At 36.7% G+C, this 21,948-nt stretch overlaps 1 protein-coding gene across 1 annotated transcript; it reads left to right on the forward strand.

The window, feature by feature from the left end:
* The first annotated feature begins 3,980 nt into the window (after nucleotides 1–3,980).
* On the forward strand, nucleotides 3,981–13,817 carry LOC140160289 (uncharacterized). Its single transcript, XM_072183560.1, has 3 exons — nucleotides 3,981–4,219; nucleotides 12,513–12,563; nucleotides 13,545–13,817. Exons 1-3 carry the CDS (start codon nucleotides 4,094–4,096, stop codon nucleotides 13,734–13,736), a joined length of 369 nt encoding a protein of 122 aa, XP_072039661.1. The 5' UTR covers nucleotides 3,981–4,093; the 3' UTR covers nucleotides 13,737–13,817.
* Nucleotides 13,818–21,948: the final 8,131 nt, after the last annotated feature.

The following is a 21,948-nucleotide window of genomic DNA, read 5'->3' on the forward strand; positions in this document are numbered from 1 at the left end:
CCCATGTTTGCGGCACGTCCCCGTATGGTCATTTGTACTGAGTACCCCCCCCCCCCGGGGTTAACACCCTACTCTTTTCGAAACTAGCTGCGAAATATATGTTGCGAAACTAGCTGCGAAATACATATACAGGTATGGCTCTCTGGCTCTCTACTTTTTTTTTGTCACTAACCTTCTAATTCCTGCAGAATTTCGTTTCCTTGTTAGGCTTACATGTCGCACATCAGGCGGTGTCGTAATTGAGAACGACTGAAAAGACAAACGCACATGAAATCAAAAATGAGTCAATAGGCCTATGCCTACATATGTTCGATCAACTGCAATCGTAATGCTTATTTTATTTAAAAAAAACAGTATGTCGTATGCTAGAAGGGTTCAGAAGAACCAAATTAAATGGGTTTCCCCTGCATGACCAATCTTATAGCCTGAACTAGAAACGAACTGGCCAAGTTCTGGTTTGAAGAACTAATAACACCAAATACCAATTGCTAAATAACCAAGACGAAATATGACGAAAGTAGATTACAAGAAGAAAATCATGAGAGATTTCAAGAAGAAACCAAAAACCTTCTACAATTATGTTCGTGCTAAAGAATTAAGACAATGGTCTCTCACATGGAGAATCAATGAGCAAGGCGATCTTACAAAGACCTACAAAGAAACAGCTGATCAATGTTTTGAACAACTTCTTTCAGGGTGTCTTCACGGAAGAACCTGATGGGGAACCACCAACTTTAGTAGACCGCAAGCCAGACATGGAAGAGCTCAGTGGAGCAGAGTTTACTCTTGAATACTCTTGAAGGTTGTCCCCTTGTTCATGATCTTTAAGAAATCTCTAGAGGAAGGCTATATCCATGGCTGGAAACTGGAATGAGTATCACCGATCTTTGAGAAAGGGTAAAAATATCAGGCTTGTAACTATAGACCAGTCAGCCTTCAGCGGTCCTTGTAAAATCACGGAGTGGGTACTGAGAGATGCCATTCGTAAGCATGTCACCCAGCACAACCTGCTCTCAGAAGATCAACATGGGTTCAGAAGTGGAAGAGATGACCCTTAGACAGTGCAATAAGTATCAGGTCCCCAGAACCAAAACAAAAGATATGGGAACAGCTCAATACCCTATCTCACTCATCTACTTAATTAGTGCGTCTCATCATGTTCATATTCAGCTGGTGTGTTTTAACTGTGATTTTATGACAGCATTTTTTATCTTGATGTATTCAATTTGTCCCTTATAATTTGGCTGGTCCAATTTATGTGCAAAATTTTGTTATGTTATTTATTAATTACTGCTTTATAAAATTAAATTCTTTTGAGCATCTGGGGTGTGGGGTGTGTGTGTATATGGGAGGCTGATAGTTTGAGTGTGGGTGCTATAGGAGTTGGGGTGTGTGTGTGGAGATATGGGGTGTGTATGAGCTGTATGAGTGTGAGTGTGAGATTTTGCCTCAACAAGTGCAATTAATTTCTTTGAGTAATTTTATGGTGTTTTTATGTAGGCCTATATTTTATACCGTATGTTTTTTATGTCTTTTAATGTAAACAATGCAAATGTAATATTTCATGTAATTTGGCCTACGGGCCACGAATTTGAAATAAATTTAATCTGAATCTGAATATGAAGATCATGCATGACCAACTCACCACTCTAGAAGACATTACAGAAAGCTTGAATGAAGGATTCGGAGTGGATGTCATATCTTGACTATACGCAAAGGCCTTCGACACAGTCCTTTAAAAGCGGCTAATCTCCAAAATGAAAGCATAATGGAATTTCTGCCAAGATCTGATAGACAGGATCAAGGATTTTCTGAGGAAAGTATTGTCAGACTGGGCCGATGTCATGAGCGGCGTACCTCAAGGGTCAGTGTGAGGACAACCAGAGGTATAGTTACGTCAACAACTAAAATGTTTGCTGACAACACCAAACTGTACAACAGGGTCAAGAAAGACAGCTCTGACAGAAGTGATGCTACAGGATGATCACAACCAACCCAAGGACTGCCAGATACCTGGCATTCTCTTACTCTCCCAAAAATGTTTATATAGGCCTATAGGAATCCTGCAATTCTGTTATCAGTTATTGTACAGAATAAAATTGTAGAATTTCTTCTCACACCGTACATTGCTTTTTGTGTTGGTCCCATGTACAGGAAGCATCAAACCATTATCACATGAGTATCAGAGTTATCAGAAAAGAGAAGGAACCATCCCCGGTTCCCATGAGTCGCATTCTTGTAAGTCTGCGTGTCCGGGGACACCTTACTCCTGATATCCGTGTTGGCTCTGTAACCTTTTGGTCCAGGAAAATTTCATTGCAGGTAGGCCTATTGTTAAGGGATCTAAAATGAGCGTTTATTGCGTTTCGACAGTATTTTTTGTGGGACATGAGAGCACCTCAGACCTATCGAATTGCATTCTGAATACGAAGCATGTCTTTCTGATATCAAATAATTTTCATTTTTGAAAATTACAATATAATCTAAATTTTATGACAAATTATAAAAATTTGATATTTTTCAAATTTTTGATATATAACAGTCCTCGAAGTAAATTATATAAATCTAATGATATATTCTTAAAGTGTATGTAGCAGGAAGGAAAAGCCGACGGTCAATTGAAAATTTTGACCTTTCATATTGAAGATATGGATTTTTTCCCAAAAGACCTAATTTTTTTTGGTGTTTTGGGAAAAAAAATCCATATCTTCAATACGAAAGGTCAAAATTTTCAATTGATCGTCGGCTTTTCATCCCACCCACATACACTTTAAGTATAAATCATCAGATTTATAAAGTTTACTTCAAGTACTGTTAAATATCAAAAATATCAATTTTTAATGATTTGCCATAAAATGTGTATTAAATTGCGAATTTCAAAAATTCAAAATTATTTGATATCAGAATGACATTCTTCGTATTCAGAATGCAATTCGATATGTCTGATGTGCTCTAATGTCCCAAAATAAATACTGTCCAAACGTTCATACCCCAGCCCTTAAGAGGGTACATTTTGATGGTTCAATTGCATACTTTTTTACTTCCCTTTCTGACCAGTCTGCGAGATTAAAATCTCCTGCCAGGATGACAATGGCATGTTTGAATTTGGATTGGATTTCAGACAGTGATGGCGAGTTGCTCAATATTGGCTGTTGGCGAGCGTGGTGGTCGGTAGAAGGAGTGGTTGATGACCTTGAATGTGGAGTTCAGCCCACAAAATTTCGGCATCACTACTAGAGATATTACATTCAGATGCACTAAAGATCGTCATTTATCATAATAAAAACTCCTCCTTTGCGAGCATGGATGATGATGAGGAGTCCGTTGCACTGCATGTAACTCGCGAACCTTGAAATTTGAACCTCGTGAAAAACGAATTAAAGAATTGAAAATTATTACAGAACAACAAAATGTACTTACCGAAGTTTTCTTCTTTCGCTTTAAGTAGTTCATATTCATGTAGGCCCTATTGAGAGAGTATGCTTAATATTGAATCAAATTTACTTCAGGAATCAGATATAGGCCCTACGACATGCATTACTGGCGTACATAAAAATTGTGATTAAATTGTCACGGTTGTTTATGTTTTTTGGTAGCTAATGTAACGTACAGACGCGCTGTTCCCCATGTAACGCCACGCGTCGACGCGTATTACTGTTGCGCGTAACGCGTCAATCGCAAGTAAATACGCCTGGCAACGGGTGATGACGGACTGTGCATGTGTCACTCGACTCGACCGTCATCAAAATCAAGCTGGATGATTATTTTCATGCATGATGTCTTGTCCTTGAATGTGAAGTGCGTATACATAGGAGTTTCATTCACGACCTGTCCATTTCCCAAAAGGACCGTCGTCTTGGGGAGGCTTCTCTCTTCAGAGACTCTGTAAGATAACTGGATTTTATTGCCAAAAGTTGCAAAAAAAAGCGTATCAAATTCAGTGTCATTCAAGTAGTGATGGTGGTAGAGATACACAACTTCGTCTGCTTGTAATACCATTACAATTCCGAATTCCGTGGCGGGCTCAACACAACTTTAAACCTGCTGATTTTAGCTATTTACTGCATTGATTTCGTAGACAGTTACATCCATCATGGTCGACACATACCAGTCTTTGAATGCAGGGCGTCAACAGCAGCGTTTGATTACGATGACGACTCCTATGGAGCATTGGTTATTGGTACATGAATGGTATATGGAAAGACGGGAAAGGGTCCAGGTAAGATCCAATCTCAATCTCAATGTGGTTTCGTCGGTAACGGTGAGCTGCTGCAACACATCTAAACCAACGTTGACCTTTCGCTCGCATTCAATATTCATAGAAGACGAAGATATTTAGTCCAAGCCTGATTTAAGCTACGGTAGATCATATATATATTATATAAAGCTATGATTAAAAAAATCAAATATCTGATCTTAGTTTGTAGAGTTTTTAGAGGTGACACCAATAATAATTTTACAATACACAAGTATTCAACGAACTTTAGGCCTATCAATAATTGCCTGTGAACTTTTTGTTCATCCTCAGGTAGGGCTAGGCTATTGTAGCTTGTTGTTTTGCATTCGAATATTTTTAATTAACATATATTCTTTTAATTGCAGTTGACACCAATATCTTCAGAAACCTATCAAGTTTAACATCTGTATAACATATGTCAAATCAAAAACAAATTTGGTGATATTCTAAACATTTACTTTCTCATAAATCACAGACAGTTATAATTATTATCATTAACATATCAAAAAATCAATGTTCGGGGTTTTGTGAGAAAGTGTCACATATTCTTGGGAGGTAGAATCTCGGAATAAAATATGATAAAATGTGACCAGGCACCGCAAAACTTGTGGAATGTCGCATTTGGTGATTCTGAGATGTAGGCAGTTGTAGATTGACAACAATAATGAAAATAAAGGACTTGAAATCAGCAACATAAAATATTTTGTTCAAAGTCTAAAATGCTTTGGTATCATTTTTAAGCTTGCATGCATATTCAAGGAGAAACATTGAATCAAAATAAGCAATTTGCTAATGTGCAACTTTCATCAATTTGGTCTTGCCATGTTCAAAATCGTACGTGCTTACATTGTATAGATAGCGGAAAATTAACCGATTTATACCGGTACTCGTCGAAATCCAATAAAGATAATCTTAGTGTTACCTACGGTCAAAACACAATCAGGGCAAAAGACTTATCTTTGATCAGATAAGTGTCAATGGCCGTATGCCCCGCGAGGCATCTATTTTTGGTCTTATTTGTGATAAACTACCATTAACGTCATCCGTAATGACTGCTTAAATGTTATGAAAATGTGTGTATTTTATCTCCGGGGTAGTTCTACAAGAAACATTTCCGCAGGCAAGATGTTTGTAACAAGTTGACGACGCCAATTATGTATCAGGGAACTAAAATATGTACGTGTCGAGCTCCGGTTCTGTGATCGAGCATAAGATACTTTTATAAATAGCGGAAAGGACCTTTTTTTGTCTCGAGCATAGCAGGATGTAAGTCTACCTGAAGATCAAGACTATCAAGTTCCGTTTAACATTTAAAGGTATAATACATTTAATCACATACGGTCAGAAAACCCTTTTTCCTGATTGGTTTTGATAAAATTGACAAGATATCTATCTGATATTGATATTGATAAGAAAATGATATTTGCTGATATAATGTCGGTGATTTTATTTTTTTTTATTTTGAGGAAGTAGCTATCTGCTGCTGATATTGGATTGACAAAGTAAGCTATCTATACTGCTGATATTTGGTTTTGAGAAAGTAGCTATCTACTGCTGACATTATTATTGACGAGGTAGCTATTTATTGCTGACATTATTATTGACGAGGTAGCTATTTACTGCTGATATTTGGTATTGATGAAGTAGCTATATAGGCCTACTCTTGATATTGGTATTGATGAAGTAGCTATCTACTGCTGATATTGGTATTGATGAAGTAGCTATCCACTACTGATATTGTATTGACGAAGTAGCTATCTAGGCCTACTGCTGATATTGTTATTGACGAACTGCCGTTTACTGCTGATTTTGGTTTTGACGAAGTAGCTGTTTACTGCTGATATTTGGTATTGATGAAGTAGCTATCTACTGCTGATATTGGTATTGATGAAGTAACTTTGTTGGCCATTTCTTCCTTGTCATACGCCTTTATTCAAGAGAGTCGTTGCTATAGATCTTTGCAACTGTTTCAGTCTACAATTTGCAAGTAAAATTTCATCTATTCTAGCCAACGAAAGAAATAAGCATCACCGTACCTTACTTCTACTCCTATAGTGATTTTTCCATTTTTGAAACACCGACTGAAAAACCCATTCATGTCAAAATTCTGTCAATGACTCATGGTTTTATACTGAAAGATGATTGCATGGGTGACTGAGTAATCGGATACATAAAAATTCAAAACAAATTAACTAACAATTTACATTGATCACGTTGATATCGAGAACGTTTTTGTACATTACATGTATAGGATGTTGAAAAGTGCAACTTTTTCTGAAAGCATCATTTTTGGAAAATGTGATAATTTATGACCAACAAAAAATGATTTTCAAAAAGAAGAAAATTGGGAGGGTAGCAAAAAGATTCTTCTATTCACAGGTTTTTAAATTTTTCAAATCAACCAAATATATGTCACGTTATGCAAAGAAATGTTCTGTAATTTTAGGGGGGGGTATTTCTTTTGAATTGTAGCTATCTACTGCTGATATTGGTGTTGACGAAGTAGCTGTTTACTGCATGCTGATATTTGGTATTGATGAAGTAGGCCTAGCTATCTACTGCTGATATTGTTATTGACGAAGTAGCTGTTTACTGAGCGACTGATATTTGGTATTGATGAAGTAGCTATCTACTGCTGATACAGACTTGACATTTAATATGGAATATTTTTTCGCAAAATTCCAAGACTGGACTGGAAGGGGTCTGCATGAACCGCACGGGCTAAATTTAATTGGGGTGTGTCGGGAGACGGTGTAAAATATTTGTTTGATAGGAAATGTGCTTTCCATGAGTTTACATTATGGTGCTTATAATGTAGCGAATTTGCCTAAAATGGCGGATTTAGGGAGGCTGAAATTGAGCTTTGTGGGGGGACACAATTTCGGACTTTATGCAACATTGTTCTCTTATTATCACATTTATTGGGGTTTGAAGTGGTATTTCGTAAACTTCGTCAGCAATTGGCATTCATCACAGCTGAAATACGCTTGCAATGTACCAATTTTTCGAACAAGGGAGGAGCTTAAAATATGGCTCATAAATATTTTACGTACTCAGAAAGTTTGAATGCCCCCTCCGAGGTCAAATGTTATAAAATTACAGTACAAAACAACTGCGCGGATTCTTGGTTGTCCAATCAACTCACGCTGTTTCTTTGTAACATTTGGCCCCAGGTGGCCATTCAACATTTCTTAGTGCGTAACACTTTTCAGAGCCATATTTTTAAAAGCTCCTCCCACTTTCAAAACTGGTAGATTACAAGTGCATTTCAGGTCTGACGGACACTTATTGTATTTAGGTTCAGTAAATATCACCTCAAACCTCAATAAATTTGATAATATCAGAATAATGTTCCTCAAATACAGATATTTTACCCCCACAAAAATTAAATTCAGTATCCATAAATCCGCCATTGTAGGCTACTTCAGTACATTATGAGCGCCATTATGTAAACTAATAGAAAGCACATTTTCTGACAAACAATTACTTTACACCATCTTCCGACACACCCCAATTAATATTTACCCCGTGCGGTTTATGCAGACCGGTTCCAGACCAGTCCTGAAATTTTGCCCAAAAATATTCCATATTAAATGTCAAGTCTGTATTATCATTGACGAAGTAGCTATCTCCTGCTGATAGGCCTATGTGGTATTGATGAAGTAACTGTCTACTGATGATATTAGCGTTGATAAAGTAGCTATCTACTGCTAACATTGGTATTGATAAAGTAGTCAGGGATGAAATTCTACTTTTGACAAAATAAGCCTAAAAACAAAAAAAGCATGAATTCAGGCAAAATCCTGAAAACTTACATCTCTGAAGTAGGTATCTACTGCTGATATTGGTATCAATAAATTAGCTATCTACTGCTGATATTGGTATTGATGAAGTAGCTATCTACTGCTGATATTGGTATTGATGAAGTAGCTATTTACTGCTGATATTGGTATTGATGAAGTAGCTATCAACTGATATTTGGTTCTGAGGAAGTAGCTATCTACTGCTGATGTAGTATTGATGAAGTAGCTATCTACTGCTGATATTGGTATTGATGAAGTAGCTATCTACTCCTGATATTGGTGTTGATGAAGTAGCTATCTACTCCTGATATTGTTTTTGATGAAGTAGCCATCTACTCCTGATATTTCGTTTTGAGGAAGTAGCTATCTACTGCTGATACGTGATATTGACGAAGTAGCTATTTACTGCTGATATTGGTTTTGATGAAGTAGCTATAATATACTCTTGATATTGGTATTGATGAAGTAGTTAACTGCTGATATTGTTTTTGACGAAGTAGCTATTTACTGAGCCATTGCATGTCAACTCCAGGGATGTGCACCGCAGCACCTCTTCAATTTGTTCTTTTTCTGTGTGGTGGTAGATATTGATGAGAAAGTAAAATCCTGAAAATTTGAGCTTCATACTCTATTTCGTTTTCCCGTGGCATCAATTTGAAATTTAGTGGGGTCAGCGTAAAAAATGTGTCGCAACACGAAAGACGATGTTTGGAGGTCCATAAATGTATCCTGGGGTACTTTTTTGTGTCGATTTCAAATCTGGCATCAGAAAACTTGTAACTCCTTTACTTTAAAAGATATAGGGCCCTCAAAATGCAACTTCGTCCATCCAGGACCAACTTCGGGGGTCAGAACTCCCAAAAGTAAAAATAATTTTACCGTCCATTTTTTTGCCAGTCAGAGCCCTTTGGTAGGACATTACTCTTATCCCATATCGAGCCTATTAAAATACTTTAAGCTGAGATATTACCTATGCAAAACTCCAATTGTACATTTTTTTAAAATATATTTTGACCCCCCTAAACACCAATGTCAGACATTTTGCCCCACCATCAACTTCAGGTATGTTGAAAATATGTTCTTGGACAACATTTCTGAGAGATAGTGGCTTGGGGTCTTGATGATTTTGCTAAACAATTGAAGAGGTGCTGTGGTGCACATCCCTAGAGTTGACATGGATTGGCTCTGCTGATATTTACATTGATGAAGTAGCTATCTGCTGCTGATATTGTTATTGATGAAGTAGCTATCTACTGCTGATACTGTAATTGATGAAGTAGCTATCTACTCCTGATATTGGTATTGATGAAGTAGCTATCTACATAACTGCTGATATTGTTATTGATGAAGTAACTATCTACTGCTGATATTTGTTATTGATGAAGCAGCTATCTACTGCTGATATTATTATTGACGAAGTAGCTATCTACTGCTGATAGGCCTATGTGGTATTGATGAAGTAACTATCTACTGATGATATTGGCGTTGACGAAGTAGCTATCTACTGCTACCATTGGTATTGATAAAGTAGTAAAATAAGCCTGAAAACAGCGTGAAAATTACCAACTTGGCCCTAAAACAGGCTGAAAGTGAAATATGTTGCGTAAATCTGGACTACAAAAAAGCCTGAATTCAGGCAAAAGCCTGAAAACTTACATCTCTGAAGTAGGTATCTACTGCTGATACGGGTATCAATAAATTAGCTATCTACTGCTGATATTTGTATTGATGAAGTAGCTATCTACTGCTGATATTGTTATTAATGAAGTAGCTATCTACTGCTGATATTGGTTTTGATGAAGTAGCTATCTACTCTTGATATTGATATTGATGAAGTAGTGCTATACACCTGATTTTGGGATTAATGAAGTGGCTATCTAACTGCTGACTTACCCTGTACTCGTACTGTTCGAAAGTGTTTTTAAGTAAATAAATTGGGTAGCTAACTGCTCATAATGGTGTTGTTGACGTACACTGCAAAATTCCTGGCGACATAGTGACTATATCGCACTGGAACTCTAAAGTCACTACCGCCGTCACTCCAGAATGGTGGCCGACGGAGTCACTACAGGAGAGTGACTACATCGGAAACAAGGCAGTAGGGTATTATGCAGCAGTGTCATCACGCAGTGACTACAACTGCTAGCCTCCGATGTGTTACCTGCTCGATGCCGCATCGGCGACTCATGAATGTACACCACTGAGTACACTGCAAGATTCTCATCTGTGTGACGCCGATGTCACCAGAATGTCACTCCATCGGAAACTACACCTCGGTTTTCCATATCGCCGGTCCGAAATAGCCGGGTAGCCAGCCTCCTAGGTTTCTACAGAGTGACTTCGCGGCGCGGTGACTTCGCAGGAGAGTCACACTGGTGTGACTACGCGACTAGGCCTGGGTGCTCAGTACGGCGTTTTGGGTTGCCGGTTTTGCTTTTATTGCCATATTTTTTATATTCTCTTGATTTATTCAAATAATATTCTTTATTTCTTGCTTTTTAGGGGATTAGGGAGGAAATTGCAAACTGGACTTTAAAAATAAGGGAAATATTAGATGAATAAAATGATTTGTTAGTAAAAGAAACATGATCAGTAAAACAACTTGAGAAAAATTGCAAATAAAGAAGTTAAAAGTAGGAATATTATAAGAAGCATGTAGGTCTATTGATGAATTAAAAATATTAAATGTGTAAATAAAAATAAATAAATAATTATAACAATAATAATTCATAACAAGCATTAATATTTGCGTGATAAAAAATAGGACACAATTTCAAACAAACACTGCAATAGGCCTATATTGATGTGACACCGATTTATAGGCATAATTTGATAACGTAAAAAATCAACATGAAAAACGAATTAAACTAATAGGCCTATGAAAACACCATTTTGAAAAACAAGAAAAGAAAATAACACAAGCCAAAGTTTTGCATAAACTTACGGCAGTAAAAGTATAAATTTGTAGTAGGCCTTTCAGGAAAGTGACAAGAAGTAAAACAAAATGCATGCTAGGCCTATAAATCAATTTTAAATATAACTGAAAAATTCTTGCTTCAAAATAAGTAAAGTTTTGGCAAATCAAAATGTATAAATTGAAAATGCTAGGCCTATAATAGGCATACTTTGCGTACTTCGGCTAAAAATTAATATCTCTTTTAAAACACAATTCGTTTCAAATAAAAAAAGTTTCAATAGGCCTATAAAAACGTTATCATGCAAAATATGAAAAAATAGGCATAATTTGATAGCAAAACATGTCATCTATGAAGTAAACAAAGCAATGATAAAAGTTTTGTGGGAAAACAAGCAAACAAATAAACTAAAATAAAAACGTTTGAAATGAAACAAACAAATAAACCAAGAACAAGAACTGCAAAAGTAAAACACACACAGTTGATGAGATTATTAAACAGGCAGCACAAAAACAATTAAAATATATAAAAGAGAACAACAAATAAAAGAAACAAAATGAATCGGAAGTCTCACAGTAGAAATATAAATGACAAAGAATGCAAAAGCACGATAAAAAACAAAGACGGCAGTACAGCCGCAGACCCGCTGTACAGCATGCATCAATCAATTAATTATAAAACCAACTCATTCCATTCATGAGCGTATACAAGCAGTAAACAAGCATGATACGCGTATTTGTCATCATCAGCGCGTATTTGGTAGATATACGCGCGCGTCCCCAGAGTGTTCGAACTCATAACAGGGTTCGGTCAACGACCTTTTGGCAGTGTAGTCACCTTGAAGTTCGCCGACTGGGCACCGAGCAGGCGACGCATGGGGACACGCTACGGAAGTCACTTTGATGTGACTACAAGATGTGGACCACTGTCGGAATCTAGTCAGTGGTGTACATCATGAGTCGCCGATGCGGCATCGAGCAGATAACACATCGGAGGCTAGCAGTTGTAGTCAATGTGTGATGACACTGCTGCATAGTGGCCTACTGCCTTGTTTCCGATGTTGTCACTCTCCTGTAGTGACTCTGTCGGCCACCATAGGGTAGGTTATTCTGGAGTGACGGCGGTAGTGACTTCAGAGTTCCAGTGCGATGTAGTCACTCTTTCGCCAGGAATTTTGCAGTGTAGGAGGCTGGCTACCCGGCTATTTCGGACCGGCGATATGAAAAACCGAGGTGTAGTTTCCGATGCAGTGACATTGATGTGACATCGGCGTCACACAGATGAGAATCTTGCAGTGTAGCTATATACGTACTACTGTTGCAGTTGTTGAAATAACTATCTGTTGCTGATATTGACGTTAAAGACGAAGCTACTATCTATTGCTAATATAAATATTTGTGTTGAAAAGTAGTTTCATATCATCTATAATACTGGTGATATTGATGTAACCGGCCATCTACTCCTGGTAACTGGTACACAATATGCCACTTGACACTCACAAATTAATACTTCAATGAAATAATTAACTTAATGATTATTAATATTTTTGCTCAATAGATTTGGAGAAGGAGTCTAGGAAGACGACTAAACAATATGATGATGGTCTTGGTAGGTACAAAGCTACTTAATACATCACATCCAGTAGCATAGCCTGGGGGCAGGAGGAAGAGTGTCACCCCCCACCCCCCCCCCCCACCGACAAAAAGTTTAAAGAGGAAAGTGCCGCTCTGACAAAAAATGAGAGAGAAAATCGGAAGGGCAAAGACAAAAGAAAGGGGCAAGGAGCCCGTTTTCCACAAATCTTACCCTGATCGTGGGCCAAAATAGCGTAAAATACAAAAATTGTGCGCGCTACGTGCACACATTGTCCCAGTAAAGCCCTTTTCACCCCTATCGTCGGCCCAAAACAGTGTAAAATGCAAGACTTTGCAGTCTACAGCAAAAATGTCGTCTCTCTAAAAGTGTAGGGACTATAAATTCCACCGATAATACCGGGTCAAAATGATGCAACCGGGCATTTTTTTCACCTTTGCCCCAATTTTTTTTTCATTTTGCCCCCCCCCCCCCCCCGACAGCTGGCTACGCCCCTGCATACATCCGAGTTATTCTTTGAGTAATTGATGGAACTACCAGACATTCTTTGATTCCCGCAGCATGTTAGCACTTTAACGGTTTTGTTCTTGTAAACTGTCTGAACAATATGAAATACATTTTGTTTGCACTCTTGTTGCGCTTTTTGCTCCTTTAAATTTCCCTGATATAAGTAAAATTATTAAATGGCAACCAACACCCGACCGACATTTTAAAACATGCACCTCAATTTATTATAGGTACTTATCGTCCATTAACATTATATCAAAACCATTGCAACCAGGATGAGCTCTCAAATTAACGTACCTGTAAATCGAGACAACTTGATAACTAGTTCCTTGTCTAGGGGAATTTCAAGCTAGCACTATTATTTTCACAAGAGGCTTCTTTTTTTTTCAACCTCACCGGGGTCAAACTCGGGACATCTCGTACTGATCTTGCCTATCAACTGCGTTAACTTGACTAACATAACCTTTGTTCATGTCTTTTCTCATACAGAATATGTCACTTCAGGAGTACCCACTGGAGCACTTAGAAAATGAAGATGCTGAAGAAGACGTTGATGCAGGTTGCCATGACAACCAAGACGAAAAACCTGAACAAGACCACCAATACCAAAGACCTTCTGAACATTATTGTGACGAGAAAACAAAACAATTGGCTGCTCCAAATCCCCCCACCTGCTGTTAACTGACATGATTTCCAAATAACTGCTATAATTTCAGGTTTAACATGTGAATAAAAGCAAAGATTAAATTATACCAATTATATTTTTTCCACAATTTGGTACATGTACGTGTCCTATGCTGGTAACACATTAGTTGTTTTAACCAAAAATACCACAACTCATGTAATAAATCAAAGCATTTCTTTGGTGAGAACACATGAATTACAGATCATGTAACACAATTGTTATTTTGTAATAGTGTATTTTATTTCAAAATCTCAGGAAGTAAGATTACATGTGAAAATGAATCAGTGGAAGTATAGGATTATGTGACCTGATCCGTGCTCCCACACCACGAAATAACCGCAAAACCACGAGTTGGTAGTTTTGAGACCAGTGGCATTGCCAAGGGCAAGGGGACCCCCCTTTGTGAGAAGTCTTGCCCCCCTGTCAGATCCTGGCCACCCTGGTATGTAAGATTTTAGCCCTTTTATACATTTTAGCCCATTTTTGGCAAAGAGTGCCCCCTTAAAAGTTGTCTTGTCCCCTATGCCCACCCTCTGAAAAAATGCTGACTACGCCACTGTTTGAGTCCCCTGGCTGCAGAGTTGGTATAGTTTATTTGATGTGCACATGTACAAGACGGTATATGTAGTATGTCTTTGTGAAGGGGGCATTTACAAAGGCCCCATATTACACTATTGGCTGGTGGGCACTCAGTATTAAGGCTTGTAAGGAGATGCACTTTTTGACATTATGATGCTGAGGACAATTTGTGGTCTAAAGGTATTAATATTTTTTATACCTATACATTGCATAAGAGAATATGGGGACACTACATCACCGCATTTACCATCGATTGGAAAGTATGGAAGATTAATTAAAAAAGCTGTAATCATTACTACATTACATATTAAAGTGTATTGTGACAAATACATGAGCATTGAATTTAGAGTTTGACTGATATACAAAATAATATTCATAATATACACATGATATTCAAGACGTGGCTGCATTTCAAAATCAAAATATGGAAAAAGAACTTATTTTGTTGCCAAAATAATATAAACTGTGCATAGTTCTGGGGTTTTTTTTCCAACCAAATTGACTTTTTTGCCTTGTCAACTGCCTATAACTTCCAATACATGTACATCTTCCTAAGTCATTAACCAATTTCATTGTTATTTATCAATCACATGTCCATTGTTTCAACCCTGTTTCTGTGCGTTTTCACAATACCCTTTAAAATGAGTTATGCAATTAACATATTAAAGTGGCTATTCAGTTGAACCCAACAAATAATTAAGCTAAACAAAAAAATACTTATGTCTCAAAGCCCATGGCAGTTTAAAAAACGAATGCGGAATGAGGGGTTTCTTTTAAAGATTTTTTTTTTTTTTTTGAATTTTGAATTAAGATGTTATTTTCGAGTGTTCAAAAGTACACAGCATAAAATTGTGGTTGACTTACACAATTAAAGTGCAAATATCAATTGTTTTATACCTAAACAATGCGAGTATCAAATCATTAAACTTTTCTTCCAAAATCTTTGATGATTTTACAGCAATAAACTTTGAGACATAACTACTTTTTTTAGCCTAATGTGGCTCAATATAGCTTGGCCACAGGTAACATGTGACAACTCACACTGCAACAATGCAGTTGGCTTATCTACATACATAAAATGTGTCCCGGCCTCCCTCTAAATAAAAAATGTAGACTCAAGGGGGTAATGCAACCAGGCTTCCCAGAATAGCCCCCCCTTCAAAAACCTGGATCCCCTTTGTCTATAGGAAATGAGGCATATGATGATGGTGCACCAAACAAATCTTAGACCCCTGTTAACACAGAGCCTGAAGTCGAATTAGAACAAAGTCAAATTAGAACTCGACTTTGTTTGTGTATAAACAGGATCACCACGTTTTGAACTCAGAAGTCAACTTCTAATGACGACTCTGAGCAACTTTTGTCGAATTCAAAATCGACTTCAAACTCTATTTCTGCAGGGTAAACAAACTTGCAATTAGAATTCATAATGGTCATTTGAGAGCATAAGCAAGTGATGGCCTAAAAGGCATTCTGTTTTGAAGTCATCTATTGTGTAAACACCCTGTCAACAAATAATTTATGTAAATTAATCCTTACTCACAATCTGAAGTCCATGTTGGAATTGAAGTCGACTTCTCTCCATGTAAACAGGGTCACAGAAAAGCAGTCTTCAATTTCAATTTGGAAACAACATAAACAAGAAAAATGAACATAAAGGGTCATAATGAATATAATGTATTACAAACATTTTGTTTACAATAAATCTGGATTCTTTTCAATAAGCAGTATTATTATTTACATATTATTTACATAATATACACAATAGATTTCAGGATGAGCTAAGGATGACAATAACTTTCCAAATTAAACATCCTATTTTTAATAGAAAATATAACATTTAAACGTGTACACAAAATTTGTGTATGGGAATACACATTGACTTGGAATATGGTTATATGGATAGGGTTTGTGTAAAGCCATGATTTTACTGCGATATCAAAAATGGAAAAAAAATCGGTGACAACTCTCTAGTCCGAAGGTTCCCTAGTCTGAAGGCTCTTTAGTCCAAAGGTTCGATAGTCCTAACTAGAACGAACCCCGTTCCACAAACCCGAGACGCCTCTCGAATAGCGAAAAACCTTCGGACTAGCGAACCCTTCAGACTAGAGAGAAGTCACAAAAAATCAAGGAATCAGGAGTAGAAAATGGAAATAGAAGTTATCAAGAAATATTGTAAAAAAATACCTTTTTTGTAACAAAAAAATTAAATTCAATGACACCCAATTGCAAAACTTCACTGACAGCCTGCGACCTGACTCCCAGCACTTTATGTGTGCCTCTTCAAATTCATTACACTAGGTGCGAGATTAAAATATCCCAGGTTTTTTTTTCTTTTACAAAAAGAAAATTGTAACATTTACTTCCTATATTTTGGTTTATATTTTGCAAGTTTATTTTACCTAAATCTTAATACAGGCTTTTAAGGTAGCTTTTGATATGACATGTCACATATTTTCATGTGTCCTTATTTTGTTTATAAAGCCACAGCCATTCCATCCACAGGCAATGGCGGCACCAGAGGGGACACGGGGGACAAATGTCCCCAGTCAGGAATCTTGCCCCAGTTGCTCCCTGATAAAAACCCAAAATTACAAAAATGTTCACATTTTACGGCAATTTTGCACAAAATTTGTTGATTCCCCCCCCCCTGAAATTCACGTTGCCCCACCCCAATGCTCCCTGGAAAAAGTTCCTGGTGCTGCCACTGTCCACAGGATTCCATCTTGATAAAGGCATAAATTATTGTCAGACAATCACACCATACCCATGCATATTCTCATTATCTAAGTTGTTTTCACCAGTATCTATGTACACAAACTATGGATACCATAATTCCAATGAGACTAGACCCAAGGAGTACCAACTCCATGCTACGCCGCTATGTTTGCCAGTGGCGTTGCCAGGATTTTGGAACCGAGGGGGCACAACTTGTAAATGTACCGACGGAAATATTTTTTGCCGACGGAAGTTGATAAAAATGGGTTTTTTGCATGGTTTGAAAAAGTGAAAAGCAAAAAAAAAATATTAAAAAAAAGGATTATAGGCGGTACCAACATAAAAACACAAAATTTTTATGTAAAATTCAATTTCATTCACAATTTTTCATTATTTTTTTATAATTCTCCCCTTTTTTCTGTCACCCTGGGTAAAAAACAGTCTATTGTTAACCCAATTTTTTTTCACCAACGCCTTACATGAACCGGCCGCCATGATGACGAAGCGGGGGGCACCGCCCCCTGGCCCCCCTAGCTACGCCACTGATGTTTGCATGTCACTCATGGTGGGGAAAAATAGTGTACCTCCAGTTCAAGGGTTCACACCACTTAATCCACCTGTGAAGCGGTTTCCAGCAAAAATTTATCGTGCCCATGAATAAACATTGTGCAAAATTGATAAAATATTAACAATTTTAGTGAAAATTGTGTTTTACTAGTAGTACTTGTGAATGTGATCTTTACAAATTTGAAAAGAAAATGCAAAATTTGAGTGATGTACATGATTATGTACACACATGGTTAGCAGTCGGATGTAAACACAGGAAAATTTTCTCAAAAAGTAGACGCATATATGGAGTCATTTTTAAATATGTTATGTAGAATTCTGTTCTGATTATGATGATATCAAAAATATATTTCAAGGTAACTCCACTTATGGCCTAAAACGCGACCCCTCTTTTGAACGAAAAATCTATGGAAAACTATTTTGTGGTCCATATACTGTAAGGAGCAAATTGTCATTGATTTTGGGTTTTTGCCGTCAAATGCTGGAGGTACACTATTTTGGTCCCCATGGATGACAAACCAAGATTGATCATAGTGTTACATATAGAGCAATTTTTGAGTTGATTCTCTTTGGGTCTAATCGCATTGCATAAATCAAACATGCATTTCATGCAAATAAGTCTTATTGGTTACCAGTAACCATGGGGACGTAAAGTCATTTAATTTGCGCCCAATGCTTTTCAAGCATACAGGGGCATTCGCATGTAAAGGTGGTATCAGTATATGTGGCTGTCAAGGATCCCTTTTTCAGACTCTTCGGCAATTCCAAAGACCCACATTTGAGAATCATGCTACAGTTAAAGCTCTGACTTCACTTTAAAAAAATTCAGCTCTTAAGCTCAAATTTACAATTTATTAGCTCTAAAGCCTATAATTTGGCCCAATTCTAGTTTACCAGGCCAAAAATATTTATTGAAATTTCAGTTCCGAAGCCCCTATTTTTATCGAAAATCAATTCCCAAAGTTTGGTGCTCCACACCACACACCCTTACCAAAAATTAAAGTTGATGTCCTTCAATAGTTTCAATTCTCATTCAAATTTTTAAAAAAACTCTGTGAAACAAAACAAATTTGTGGTTTACAGAATTTTAAATTGACATTGCATCAATTGGATTTTGTTTCTTTTCTTAAAAAATACTATATACCATATTTACTCTATTAAACGACCCATTGCATTGCATTTTCCCGGTTCACTTCCGGGTATGGTGATGCCATTTTCGACCGGTACAGAATTACTTTCACAAGATAGCATGGAAATTTCAGCATTTTTTAAACATTTTGGTAGAAAAAATGGTGGGGGCATTCAATTATAGAAGAGGGGCGACTAATAAAGTAAATACAGTACTAGCATTATTCAGAACTCTACAATCCATAACATCAAAATACAACCCAGCTATCATTGCCGAGACTAATATTAGTCTTAGATCATAATGATGTTAACAGGTATACAGTGGAACAACAACAACAAATCTTCAGTTCTGTAATATTATACATTACTTTGCAATATTGTATGGATTTTAAGTTGCAAATTGTAACTATTCTAGGTCTTGTTTCAAATTGAGAGCACCATCAGTGCATTTACATTGTTTCGACAATACGCGTGTGGATGCACAATGTACAACTGCAAAATACACACACAGCCTTGCTCTCAATTTGAAACAAGATGCACTATAGATCCTGACTGGCAATGTTCAAATCTAAATGGACCACTAACTATTAACATACATGATCAATTTCAATGCATTCAAAATCCTAATTGAACATTTAACCCTGTGGCTTGAACTTAGACCCTGTGGATTGAGTATTGAACCTTGTGGGTTGATCATTGTACCCTGTGAAATCCCAACTACAAAATAATTCTTGTTTAAAAGAACAGTTTGCATTGGTATAGTTCTTGTGCATTGGTTCACATATATAAATGTTGTATATACGAGTATATAGTTACCATGTACTCTATTATTGCATTGTATTTTAATACTTATAGCCTATATCAAATAATTTGTGACCAGATCTGATCCAATCAGGCCGAGTCGACAATAATTAAATTGAGATAGAGGCAAAAAGTGAGTAGAAAAAACAATAAAAAGCATAAAAAATGGATATATAAAATGTTCACAACGTTGCAACCAAGTATTCAAGAGACCTGGCAATTCAACACCAGTAATTGTAGGTACTGTGCAAGTTTGCAATGGTTGTAACTCAATTTTCAACATTTCCAACTTTGGCCTGAGTGGATTTTCTTGCCCCCCCCCCACCCACTTTCAGCCTTAAAAACCCAAAATTACGAAAATGTCAACTTTTTGCGACAATTTTGCGCAAAATTTGTTGATTTTTCCCCCCTCTGAAATTCACTTTGTCCCCAATGCCCCGAAAAAATTCCTGGTGCCGCCACTAATGACAGCACTAAAGAAAAAACAAGTGATACAAAAATGAATAGAAAATTTCTTGTCTATGCTAACTGCATGAGTATAGGTTCAATTGCAGATTGCACTAGCCTCTTCCAACGGTGTTCTAATGCATTGTGCTTGCATGATATAGATGCAGCTTAAGGCCAGAGTAATGGAAGACACATTCGTCCACGCCCGAATTTGAGATTTCTTGATTTTTATCAACACTAAGATGTATTCTTTCACTTGAAACTGATAAAATACAACTTGTTAATATTTACACGTATTTTTGCTTGATTTATTTCACTCTTTTCAACTCTAAAAAGTCACATGGCTCAAGACAGCTTAGTAAATTGGCGGAAATAATGAGTCAGAAATGCTTGCGAATCTGAAATATTGTGATTACGCAGCGATTCACGGGCGCGTGACGCTGCGCAACTCTGCGCGCGTATGTCCAACGCAGTCAAGTCGCATTCGGTATGTTTTTTTAACGCCGCAAATGCGGTGTAAACAAAACACAAATTTGCAGTCAAAATGCCACTTAGATTTTTTAATTATGTTGAATTTTGGCGGACTAAAAGCAGACATTATAAATTCATTGTTGCAAAAAGATGCATATTAAGACCATGCACCAGTTACAGCTTTTACAAGCGTGAAAGTCTTGCCATTTTAAAATATAAGGACATTTTGTGCATAATTTTGACATTTTTTTACTAAAACGTCAATTTCTCATAGTTCACTTTTGACAATATTGCACGATTTTTGTGACAAGATAACTCGAAAAATATGCAAGCAAAAGGTAAACTTTTTGCACTATCGTTTAGAGTACATCAAAGTCTAGGGAAGGTTTTCTCATTTTTTCAAAATATTTGTTTTAAACAAAAATATACACCATTATGTGCAATTTTAGCTGAATAGAATGACAAAATTGCTTTTTTCACATGTTTTTTCAATATTTCAAAAAAGAGACGCAATTTCAAAAAAATAAAAAACCTTCCCTAAGTTCATGTCTCTTCTTCATTAAAAGCTAACTGATTTTTTTTTACTTCCGAACTGATTTTTTTTTAAGTTGTCACAAAAAAATTGGGGTAAAAAAGTGATTTTTTGTGATTTTATCAAAAACTCGAGATTTTTGAAAAAATCTGACGTCACCATGGGATTCCTTGACTCATTTCCTTTCCAAAAATGTATAGTTTTATATACTTTGGAGATACAATTCAGAAATAATGATGCTCGAAAAGGTCCATGTTCTCTCCCATTACTCTGCCCTTAAGAGTGGTAAAAATATATAGCCATTGTACAGAGGAACATATCATTACATATAACAGTAACATACAAAGGAAGACACACAGACTTCCCAGAGCATTGACCATGAACAAACTATAGTGTACGTGTCTCATCTCAAGTTTTTGGATTTTTTAAAAATCCATTTTTGATTTCACAGCAGTGTCAGATTTGAATCGCAGGCTGCTTCCTACCTAATCCTCGGGGGCATATACACAGGTGTAGATGGCGATTTGTCCATATATTGGCAACGCAACTGTGTAAATGCACTGATTAGAATCAGCCACTGCAAAATCCAACATGTTGTTACTCTCAACTTGAGACAAGACACACCATTATAGACATACTGGATAGAGCCTTCAAATGGCAACTGACAAAACACCCTACTGCCCCCTTAACATGAAGTGAACTTGGATGAGTCACAAAAAATTCTGAGAAAGTTCTCAAATTGCTTGTTTGAACAAGTCTAAAAAATTATACAAATTATAACCGGAAGAATCTTAGGTCACTTTACGACTTGTTCAAATTACAACAGGAAGAATTAGGTAACTTTATGTAAACTGAGCTCAAAAAAGAAACTTATAATTTTTACAACTTGTGATTCACAAGGTCATATCTTAAAATACTGTCAATCAAAATGAACCAAAATTACACACAGGATTACCTTAATACTC

This window comes from Amphiura filiformis, chromosome 9 (genome assembly GCF_039555335.1).
Source record: "Amphiura filiformis chromosome 9, Afil_fr2py, whole genome shotgun sequence".
In the NCBI taxonomy this organism is placed as follows: Eukaryota; Metazoa; Echinodermata; class Ophiuroidea; order Amphilepidida; family Amphiuridae; genus Amphiura; species Amphiura filiformis.

Bases quoted from the DNA above. Each gene is read 5' to 3' on its own strand.
- LOC140160289 (XM_072183560.1), top strand. From the start codon at position 4,094: ATGGTCGACACATACCAGTCTTTGAATGCAGGGCGTCAACAGCAGCGT. The intron at 4,220-12,512 runs GTAAGATCCAAT...TTTGCTCAATAG, and splicing joins AAAGACGGGAAAGGGTCCAG to ATTTGGAGAAGGAGTCTAGG. The intron at 12,564-13,544 runs GTAGGTACAAAG...TTTCTCATACAG, and splicing joins ACAATATGATGATGGTCTTG to AATATGTCACTTCAGGAGTA.